Here is an 11483-nt window from a genome sequence, read left to right as displayed (position 1 = left end):
TGTTGCAATAAACACAAAAGTAAATGCCCTGTCGGAGAATAACGTTTTGAAGATGCTTTGAAAACTTAATTACAAAAGTGGCTGAACAATGATGCTCACTGAGTGGGCATGTCCAAATAAGGAAATAACTTTAAAAGATTCTGGGTCTTCTTTTTATAAAATGTCTTTGTAATTTTTCTTTCCAGCCAGCCTGTGTACCGTTGAAAGGCGTCCGTGTGCTACCATATAACGCGTTCGTTCTTCACTATAGATGTTTGTGTCTCTCTTTCATTCATTGAAACTGAACAGCACGCTATATATTTATTATACAGATATCATTTGCCTATATATATATATATATATATATATATATATTACAGTGTGAAAAACATCTTTCAATTAAATTCCTCATTGATTTAAAAGTATAAAACCACGGTGTTGATATATCAATATAGAATAATGTTCCATCACCATAATAAAATTCTATATTTGTAGGTAATTCCGAAAATTAGATTAAAGGTGTGGCTAATACAGCAAAAATATAATTAAACAATATTAGTTTTATTGTATCCTAATTATTTGTCTCTACGATCCCTAAGTATGAGGTGACAGCCGGCGCGTCCCATATACAGTCCGGAACAACATTTTCTTGATCTGCGGCGCGGGGAATGCTGGTACTTTTAGTTAAATGAACCGAGTGTCATGCAGTGGGTTTACATTGCTGACGTTTTTCAACGTCAGACTAGAAATGCGCAAAACTACAGTTTAAATCTACGGTACTTTCTAATTGAACGTGAAACCCTAAACTAACTGAAATATCTTGTTCTAATGTGAAGGCACCGTCAGTGAGAGGCGGCCGCGCATGCGCGTTGGCCCTTGCTCGACGTGCGCCGTCGCTGATCTGTGGTGTGTCACCATAATGCTGAGTGAGGCCCCACCGGGTTACTCTTAGACAACAAAGGGAGGCAGTTCTCTGTCCATATGAGATTTACCCAACTGTGCGAAGAGGGGATCATGCAGGACTGACAGTTCGTCCAGCGATGTACGTCATAGAAACTGTAAACACTGTCTCATCGTAGCAGCGGTAACACACCGTAATTCATCTAGTTCAATCTGTTAGTATTAGAAATGCCAACCAAATTAGATTACTATGTTGAGAGGGTGTATTTACATTTTTGTACTCTTCTGCATGTTAACCAGCGGTAATGTGGTTATACAGCATCTTTGATGTCGTCGTTACGAGCGCTACCTCTGTATTTACAAATAATGATTGTTCAATTCATATGCAGAAATAGGTAGATAGGCTGTTTTAATGAACTGCAATGTGTTTTATATGTACTGTTGGGCGCAAAGATCAGAAGACTTCCAAGCGATTGAGACTTGCTAGTTGAGGCATTATTATCTTAATGTGGTATACACATCGTCTATTTAAAATATAGTGAATCATAGGCACACACACATACACACAGATTAAGTATCTATACCTTTGTGAGGACTCTGGAGAGTCCTTCATAAGTAACCAAACAACAGATTTTTTTAATATATAAAATTGAGTTTGGTTCTCACAAAGTCAAAATAACAGGTTTTTATCACATTGTGGGAACATTTGACACACATTATGGGTACTTTAAAGAGCCCAGTTCACCCAACTGCAGAGTCCAGAGTACCTGAAGGAAACCCACACGGGGGGGGATTCATCTTTCTGAATCCCACAGTAATCCTCTATTTGCCACTCTCCAGACCTTTGCGGCGTCCCTGGTGTACGGCCAGACGTGGGGGAGAGAGCGCGGGCGGTCATGGATGCGGCCGCGGGAGAGAACCAGAACCTGCGTTCCTCTGGAAGACAGGTCAACGTCAGACTGAAGCGCTGCAGCAACAGCCCTGCAGGACAAGTAGGTGCAAAGCAGGATGTGCGGATGCTTCTTATGTAGAACTCCGGTAGAACGGGGGAGCCAAACATACTTTTTATGAAAAGGCCGTGAAGAGGACACAGAGAACACAGTACTCACCCGAGTATGTGACTCAGACACATACTCCGCAGTCTTAGCTATGCAATAATTAAAAACGTAGAAGCTGTAGTTATGAAACAATAACTGCATATGGAAAAGATTTTATTTGGGAATAAAGTAATAAATGTAATAGTATGGGTGGTGCAGTGGTTAGCACTGTCGTCTCACACCACTGGGACCTGGGATTGAGTCTCCACCATGGCTCCATGTGTGTGGAGTTTGCATGTTTCCACTGGGTATGTATTCCAGTTTTCCCCCACAGTCCAAAAAGGTGTTGAGGTCGATTGGCTGGTAGGTGTTAGTGTGTTAGTGTGCCCTGAGGTGGGCTGGCGCCCCATCATGGGTGGTTCCCTGTCTTGCCCCCAGAGCCTCCAGGGTGAGCTCCAGACCTCCCGTGACCCTAAATAGTAGGAGCAATTTCAGAACATGGATTGATGTGTTATGAGTGGTTTTTCGTTTGGAACAAAGGCAGCCATAATAGCATATTTGGTAGAGTTTTTTTTAGTCTCTTAAGAGAACAATTAAATTCTTGGACAAAAAAAAATCCTATTTTTTTCCCCAATCTGAAATGCAAAGGGAGAACGTGCAAAGCGCATGGCAGTTAAACTGCTGAGAACCGGCAGCTCCGTGTCCAACTTTCAGCAAATACGCCGCAATTGGGGTCACTGTGGATGCTGCCTTTTCCCCTCAGAGCCGAAGGAGAGCAGCAGACACAGAGGAGGAGGAGGACCAGTCGGAGAAGAAGCACAGGAGATGTGAAAAGTCAGGCTGCTCGGCCACGTACCCAGTGTGCTTCGCCAGCACCTCCGAGAGGTCTGTGCCCGCTGTCGGCCAATCCAGGGAGTCCGCCCGTCACGGGGAGGGCGCAGTCCACGCTGACATCTCATCTTGTCCCTTTTCAACCGTTCCAGGTGTGCGAAGAATGGCTACACATCGCGATGGTACCACCTGTCCTGCGGAGAGCATTTCTGTAATGAGTGCTTTGATTACTATTACAGAAGGTAGGAGCGAGTGACAGACTGAAATAAAAAAGCACTGTGAGAACCTCTTGGGAAGTTGTGCTGCTTATCATTTAATGTAGGACAAAGCATCCGGATCCACCATTACTCCTGTTACTATCAGCCCATTCAGAGCGCGCACGTTACTTTCCAGAGCCTAGCTAGTCTGCGTTCCGTACTGCTAAATGGGTTTTTCCTCATCTTGCCACAAACAGTCATAAAGATGGTTACGAGAAGTATGCCAGCTGGAAGAGGGTGTGGACGGGCAATGGGAAGAGTGAGCCCAGTCTGAGAGCCTTCATGGCCGACCAGCAGCTGCCGTACTGGGTGAGGACAGACATCCCCATTCTGTGTCGTATGTCGTTTCTTGGGCCGAACAGAGGAGGACCCTCTGAAGGAGATCCCACATGCCAGCAGCGATAGTGACTCATTGTAGCATCTGCAGTGCTATGTTCTTGATGCACTGTGTACAACGTCCGTCCCACCAGGTCCAGTGCACTAAACCAGACTGTGGAAAGTGGCGACAGCTGACCAAGGAGATCCAGCTGACCCCCTCGCTTGCTATGACCTACCGCTGTGGGATGAAATTCAACAACGTTAAGGTGAGATGGTGAGGATGAGCAGCAGGGCTTGGAGGACGCTGGTCCGGCCGCGTTCTTCCTAACCGTCTTCTTTATTCTCAATTCTTAGAACGAGGGTCCCGACCAGTGCTCCCAGCCAGAAGACATGGTGGGAACAAAAGCAACATCTTCTTTACTCTTGAGTCAAAACTGTGATTGAATTGAAGTCAGAATCCACATCAGTGACCAAATGAACCTGGCACTTACTCTTAGAATTTCTTAAAGGGGCAGTTCACCCCGAAAATGCGTATCACTGTGCAGAAGATATCGCGCAGTGATACGATTGGGGTGTGGAGTTCGGCAGAAGAAAATAGTTCCTATGTTAAAGTCTGTGAATTATTATGAATAACCGGGTCATGATTTCTGGTGAGAGACATCGCTGTTTAATTTTTCTAATGAATTTTCTACCACTTTAATCACCGCAGAACAAATGCCATTCACTCCCGTTATATTAGAGAGAAACCCGGCATTTCTACGGTCGGTATCTCCAAAACTGGGCAACTCCCAGCAGAACGATCTAGATGGATAGATAGCATTAAAGCTCCCCTGAAACATGTATTTTTTCAGTTTTAGGGTGAAGTACCTTTAACAGAATGTCTGTATCTAATTGTTCATTTGCATGTGAAAATGTGGTGGTGTGGATAGTGTGGCTGACCCTGATTCCGGCCCTGTGTCACCAGCGGGTAGCCGAAGTGATCGACAGCTGGTGGCATTCCATGCTGATCCTGCCGCCGCTGCTGAAAGACAGCCCTGCCGACCCGTTCCTCATCGCCTACTACCCCGACTGCGTGGGCATGAGTCCCTCCGGCTCCCCCTGCAACATCCCCCTGAGCGAGATGAAGGCCGAGCAGCTCCGGGCCCCACAGACGCAGGGTAAGCCCGGGGAGGTCCGCCACGCGATTGGCTGTCGGCCCACGCCGCCGCCACACTGACCGGCGTGTGCCCTGTTCAGTTCCAGGGCTCTGTCCGTATTTCCAGCCTTTCTACCAGCCCAACGAGTGCGGCAAGGCGCTCTGCGTGCGGCCAGACATGATGGAGCTGGACGAGCTCTACGAGTTCCCAGAGTTCTCCCGCGACCCCACCATGTACCTCGCCCTGCGCAACCTTGTCCTGGCCTCCTGGCATCGAGACTGCAAGGTGGGGCGGAGGGGAAGTTCAGTGGGAAAGATCAGGGTTGATTATGCTTCGAGGAGGGTGTACATATCCATACGCTCATGCCTGATTTAGTGTGCTACACGGCTAAGGACCTCCTAATGTACTGGTCTTAGGAGCTATTGCAGTACAGGTCTTTGGGTCGAGTGATGTACTGCCCTTGCGGCCTGTAATAAGCTATCGCTGCCTGCTGAAGCACAGTGACCCAGTAGGTAGTGCTGTTGCCTCACATCTCCAAGGTTTTGGGTTCAGGTCCCGCCTTTCCTGTGGGTTTGGAATCGGCGTGTCCTCCTCATGTTGTGTAGGTTTCCCCCCTGTGGTTCAGAGGCATGCTGTGAACTGGTATTTCCAAATTGCCCATATCACGTGTGTGTGGTCCAGGTATACAAATGTCCTCACAATGTGATTAAAAACCTGTTATTTTGACTTTATGGGGACTTTTTTTTTGGGTCCCCACAAGGAGAAATTCAATTTTATAAAAGTCTCTGACTGCAATCAAAAAACTAAAAATGCCAAAAGACCTGTATTTTGTTTGGTTATGGTTAAGGTTAGGGCCGGGTATGGGGTTAAGGTTGTCATTGATGGGATTAGGGTTTTGCCCATAGAAATGAATGGAGAGTCCCCACAAAGATGAGTACAGATGTGTGTGTGTGTGTGTGTGTGTGTGTGCGTGTGCATGTGTGCATGCACCCTGCAATGGACTGGCATCCCATGCATGGTGTACCCCAGTTTTGAAACCTGTGCGAGCTGGGTTGGTGGATGGATGGATGGATGGATGGTGTGAATGTGGCTCTTTTCTTGGTAATGTGACTCATTCATTAGTCGTCCTGCTCTTAGTGGAGCCAGAACAAGACGTGTCAGTAACACAGTCCTTTCGGACGCCCACGTGGGTCACAGCTCACCTACGACGCAGGCGACTGACACCCTTCCTCTGTGCGCAGACGGTGCTGACGGCGCAGACATGCGCAGCCCACGTCATCGTGCGCGGGCTGGTGCGCGTGCGCTGTGTGCAGGAGCTGGAGCGTGTGCTGTGCTTCATGACCCGGAAGGGCCTGATCAACACCGGCGTGCTGTCTGTCAAGGAGCCGCTGCTGCCCGGGTGCTACCGCAACGTACGAGTACGCCCCCCCCCCCCCTCCACCCCGCCTTGCCTGGCTCATTGTGATCATACCTGTGCATAGAGTGCTGTACATGCAGGAGCAGCCACAGCGCTGATCTTGCCTCCTGATCCTTACAGAATAAGGTGGTGGTGATCGGAGCTGGAGCCTCAGGCCTGGCTGCCGCTCGCCAGCTCCACACTTTCGGCATGCAGGTGGGTGTCTGGTGGGGGTCAGTATCTACGTGCAGTTTGCCTGCTCCTTCCGTTGTTGTTGCCTCTCCACCTGCATCCCAGGCTCCTTTCTTTCATTCATAAACATTAATAAAAGGTGCTGCCACTTTCAGGTTTATGATCCTTGACCTGTCTCACTCTTTTTTAATTAATTCATGTTTTTTTTTTTTTTTGCCCTAAGGTGGTGGTACTGGAAGCGAGGGACCGGATCGGGGGCAGGGTGTGGGACGACACATCCCTAGGTGTCACTGTGGGGCAGGGGGCCCAGATTGTCAACGGCTGCGTCAACAACCCCATTGCACTAATGTGTGAGCAAGTGGGTGTCTGTCTGTCTGTGTGTGTGTGTGTTTGTGTGTGTGTGTGGTGGGGGGGAGTATGTTTATATTACGTTGTGGGGATCAAATGTTCCCCACGGTGTAATAAAAACCTGTTATTTTGACGTTGTGGAGACCGTTTTTCAGGTCTCCACGAAGATCTGTGAATGCATTCAAAAAAAGTAAAAATGCCAAAAGTCTCTTATTTTGTTTGGTTATTTATGGTTAAGGTGGTCATGTTGGGATTTCAGTTTTCCTCATAGAAATGAATGGAGAGTCCCCACAAAGATATAGTTACAAACCAGTGTGTGTGTGTGTGTGTGTGTGTGTGTGTGTGCATTGTAACTTTACCAACTGTCTTGTTAAATGTCTGTCAGTCCCAGTCGTTGAGCTTCAATGCGGCCGGTGTTTCTCTTTGCTGGTGCCATTTGTCTCTGTTTGGCATATGCTGCTGTGACTTTTGAGACAACGGACACAGTTGCAGGTATCTAGCTGGCTAAATATCTGGACCTGTCAGAGAATCCACATCCTGTAGTGTGAAAATTGTTGTGACCCGGTTGTGACCGGCAATGAGTGCAGCGATGAGCTACAGCCAATGACGGCACAAGGAACAGTGTGAGCGGAAACACAGGAGAAGCCCTGTACAATATCAATAAGCATGGCTACACCAAAAATCCTGTCTCGTGCATGGTAATGTGTCATTCCCCCGCGTCACTCCTCCCATGTGTTTTCATGACAAACTGTAGTTGGGAGACCAGACAGGCCTCGGTGAAAGGTCTTGTAATCTGTGACTCCATCACTGATCAGTCATGTTGTGTGAAAATCCCAGAGATTTCAAGATTCCCGATTGGAAGAGGAGTTGTGCAGATCTGACGGCTTTGAGAGTCGTGTAGGGTGAACTTAGCACAATATGACACACCTTTATATCTGTGTTTGTGATTTAGTTGCCTAAGTCGTTTTTCCGGTGACTTCCTGAGCCCCAGTGTATGTTCAGATGTACGTATGCATGTACTCCGTGTGGGTCTGTTTTTCGCTTCCCCATTCTGCCCTGCTCACATGCCCTGGATTTTCCCCTTATATAGATGGGTTTTAAGATGCATAAGCTGGGTGACCGGTGTGACCTGATCCAGGAAGGTGGACGCACCACTGATCCCGCCGTGGACAAGCGGATGGACTTCCACTTCAACGCCATCCTGGACGTGGTGTCTGAGTGGAGGAAGGACATGCCCCAGCATGTGGACGTCCCTCTGGGAGGTACAGTAACACGCTCCTCTCCAGGGCACTTCTGCCAGCTTCTACATTCCGCACCACATCTTCTCCTGGATACGGACTTCTGCATTAACTGAGTCCTGTCATTTACTGGTCCAGTTTAGGGGTTCCCAATCCCCCAGTACCAGTACTCCACCAGGCTGCAGAACTGCAGTTTTGTGGAGGAGTTTGTTGATTCCCCCAAAAAAACTATATATTTTTGCCTGTCCTGTTCGCATCTGCAAAAATGGAAACGAATAAACTTATGAAGTCGGTCTGCCCCCCATCACTCTTTAATACAATGTAAACCGGTCCACGGTCATCCAGAGGTTGCAAACCCCTGTTCTGATTGTAGCTATAGACAGTTAAATTGTATTTTAGGCTGCATCAGGCTGTAGCACATCGCATACAGACTTGTCCGCTTTATAGTCTTTTGGTATATTTAGTAAAGCATATATCCGTTAAGGAGATTCATTTACTGTGTTTTTCTCTAATTGACTCTTCATTCTCTTTGGCAATAAGTAACTTTGAACAACTCTGGGTGTTCTTTTATTGTGACAGAGAAAATCCAAGAGGTTTATAAGAACTTTCTCCAAGAATCAGGGATTCAGTTCAGTGATCTGGAGGAGAAAGTGCTTCAGTACCACCTCAGCAACCTGGAATATGCCTGCGGCAGTGACCTCATCCAGGTACTGTACCCCCACCCCCCCGCTGTGCCTTGTCCGCTCAGAGCGGCTGCTGCATACTGACTCGCACGCCTTGCCGTCTAGGTGTCCGCTCAGAGCGGCTGCTGCATACTGACTCGCACGCCTTGCTGTCTAGGTGTCCGCTCGCTCCTGGGACCACAACCAGTTCTTTGCTCAGTTTTCCGGCGACCACACACTTCTGACTGCTGGCTACTCCTCCATCCTGGCCAAGCTGGCTGAGGGCCTGGACATCCACCTCAATACCCCGGTACTTTACCTCGATTCAAAAAAAGGAAAAGCTAATGTTATATAGTAACCCCTTCACATTCACTAGGGTTGGGGGAAGATCCCCGACAAAGGTGAATTTGCGAATAATACTTGGGCCCCCCAGTCTCACCCTGTCTGTTAGCCTGAACAATAATTTTAAAAGTTTATTAGTAATGTATAAACAAACAGTTCTGTACACATAGCATGATATGATACCCAAGACAAGACTTTTAATATTAAAGATATAGAATACACGTGTTGTTTACGGTTGCTAATCATTCTGTCCCCTACAGGTCCAGAGCATCGACTATTCTGCAGACCTGGTTAAAGTCACTACATGCAGTGGCTCTCAGTACACTGCCCAGAAGGTAAGGCTCATTAGGCATTATATACCACTTTAAATCTCTCCATCATGTTCTTTTTACATGCCTTGTGGCACATTAAGCTGATGTGGCTGATCAGTGGGTTTTCCGCCGCCTTCTTTAGGTTCTGGTCACCATCCCGTTGGCTCTTCTTCAGAAGAACACGGTTCAGTTTAACCCTCCGCTTCCTGAGAGGAAGCTGAAGGCAATTAACAGCCTTGGGGCAGGAGTTATTGAAAAGGTGTGCATGTTTATTTTTAAGACCAAATTGGCAGAAGTGTGACCATGTATGACGGTGTCTATATCCAGAATCTGTTTTCTGGTTTGCAGATTGCGTTGCAGTTCCCGTACCGCTTTTGGGACAGCAAGATCCAGGGCGCTGATTATTTTGGCCACGTCCCGCCCAGCCCTGAAAAGAGGGGCATGTTTGGGATGTTTTACGATATGGACCCAGAGGTCAGGGCAGGTTTGAGTGCCTGAAGCATGCATTAAGGTGGCCGTATACTTCAGATGAAATCAATGGAAATTATGTCATTTTGGTGTCAATGTAGCATGATATGAGCTACATATACCCTGCCTGTGCTGGGGTTGTTCTTTTGTCATTGTTCTGGTCCCACTCACTCTTCACGATTGGCTGGCATGAATGTGACATCATGGGGTTGGTCAGAAGGACTAATTATGCAGTTGCCCGCATGCTTTGCACTGTAATTTCTGTTAATAGTAAATGTCGTAACTGTGTAATGCTGGCTGTGGAATGCGCGTTTCCTTTATGATTTACGACTGTGTCCCATGTGTCCCCCAGAGAAAACAGAGTGTCCTGATGTCTGTCATCACGGGAGACGCTGTGGCCACCATCAGGAATCTGGATGATGTGCAAGTGGCAGACCTGTGCATAAAGATGCTACGTGAGATGTTCAGGGAGCAGGTAAAGCGGCTCCGAAGCATTTCCCGTTTTTCAAGTGCATGTAGTGTGATTGTTCATGGCAGATAAGTATCTTGTGATTTGGCCACTTTTAGTATGTAATCTTGAATTTTTTTTCCTTTAATCTTTGTTTGCAGGAGGTCCCAGATCCGGTGCAGTATTTCGTCACACACTGGAGCAAAGACACATGGTCGCAGATGTCCTACAGCTTCGTGAAGACTGGGGGTAGCGGAGAGGCATATGACATCATAGCTGAGGAAGTACTCGGGAAGCTGTTCTTCGCAGGAGAGGTGAGATATACCAGTGAGCGCTACAGAAGGTGATTTCATGTTATGTTTTGTCGTGTTTTGTCACTCACTTAAATGTGTACAAAATGTGGCTGTTTATCAGGCTGTGTTTATCAGGCTGTGTTGATCAGGCTGTGTTGATCAGGCTGTGTTGATCAGGCTGTGTTTATCAGGCTGTGTTTATCAGGATATGTTTATCAGGTTGTGTTTATCCTGTCTGTCTGCAGGCTTCCAACCGGCATTTTCCCCAGACAGTGGCTGGAGCCTACCTGAGCGGCGTGCGGGAAGCCAGTAAAATGGCAGCTTTGTAGCTAAAGGAGAGAGTGGGCTAGTAGCACAGTGTGCGGCAACACTACAATGGTGTTAACCTGGATCCGGACCCGGGAGCTACAGCTGTGTCACTCTGCATTTCCCAACATGCATTGCAGCGCAGCTCTTATTGTCTAAAGGACACACTTGTGGGTACTAATTAAGACTTTGTGGGGAAAAAAAAGTGTTTCCAATAGAATAATGTTAAACGTGATGAAAGCGCTTATGAATTACTCGGTTGTACGATGTTACTATATGATTTAGCACTTTTTGTTTATTTGTCGGGACCGCTGTTTGCACAGGAAGTTTGGGTACTTGTGTATACGATGTGTAATAATGAGTAAGGACACAAAACTGGCTTTGATCACTCCAAGGCAGATGAAAGACTTCCATCATTAATATACATATTCAAAATGCATTTTCTACTGAGTGAATTCTATACTTTTCGCATATGTCCAAGGCTTTTGTAATAGTGTTCGATTGAGAAATTACAGAACAGCATATTGTGCTAGTGCTTAATATATGCTAAGTTAACTATATTTGTTTCTGAATCCAATATGCCGCTTGTAATGAGATATATTTCATTTTTTGTCTGTATCTATGTATAATTCTCTGAAAAAGTGGTGGTTAATAGGTACAGTCACGCTGGTTTCTGGACAGATTCCGGCAAGACGACACAACCACACATTAAAGAAAGAAACAAATCAGCTGATTATCCATCCATCCATTATCCATACTGCTTTATCCATCTGGGATGCGGGGAAGCTGGAGCCAATCCCAGCATCATCGGGCGAGAGGCAGGGTACACCCTGGGCAGGTCACCAGTCCACCACAGGGCCAACACAGACAAACAGCCACACACACTCACATGCACACCTATGGGCAATTTAGAGTAGCCAGGTGACCTAATCTGCATGTCTTTGGACTGTGGGAGGAACCTGGAGCACCCAGAAGAAACCTCAGCTGATTATAAATGTAACTTTTTTCATGCGGAGCTTAT

General features: G+C 47.0%; 1 protein-coding gene across 3 annotated transcripts; it reads left to right on the top strand.

The window, feature by feature from the left end:
- The first annotated feature begins 706 nt into the window (after positions 1-706).
- On the top strand, positions 707-11190 carry kdm1b (lysine demethylase 1B). Of its 3 annotated transcripts, none has more exons than XM_072705703.1 (21): positions 712-1063; positions 1720-1871; positions 2680-2801; positions 2900-2989; positions 3202-3313; positions 3475-3588; positions 3677-3715; positions 4287-4479; positions 4559-4743; positions 5700-5870; positions 5996-6070; positions 6270-6404; positions 7485-7656; positions 8212-8339; positions 8473-8604; positions 8897-8971; positions 9090-9206; positions 9296-9421; positions 9768-9890; positions 10025-10177; positions 10402-11190. In XM_072705703.1, exons 2-21 carry the CDS (start codon positions 1776-1778, stop codon positions 10483-10485), a joined length of 2442 nt encoding a protein of 813 aa, XP_072561804.1. In that variant the 5' UTR covers positions 712-1063; positions 1720-1775; the 3' UTR covers positions 10486-11190. The 3 variants fall into 3 exon arrangements, with proteins under 3 accessions (XP_072561805.1, XP_072561804.1, XP_072561803.1); XM_072705702.1 differs by having other exon boundaries at positions 713-1021; XM_072705704.1 differs by lacking the exons at positions 10025-10177; positions 10402-11190 and having other exon boundaries at positions 707-1021; positions 9296-9458.
- Positions 11191-11483: the final 293 nt, after the last annotated feature.

This window comes from Paramormyrops kingsleyae, chromosome 23 (assembly GCF_048594095.1).
Source record: "Paramormyrops kingsleyae isolate MSU_618 chromosome 23, PKINGS_0.4, whole genome shotgun sequence".
In the NCBI taxonomy this organism is placed as follows: domain Eukaryota; kingdom Metazoa; phylum Chordata; class Actinopteri; order Osteoglossiformes; family Mormyridae; genus Paramormyrops; species Paramormyrops kingsleyae.
This window is presented reverse-complemented; position numbering and strand designations above follow the sequence as displayed.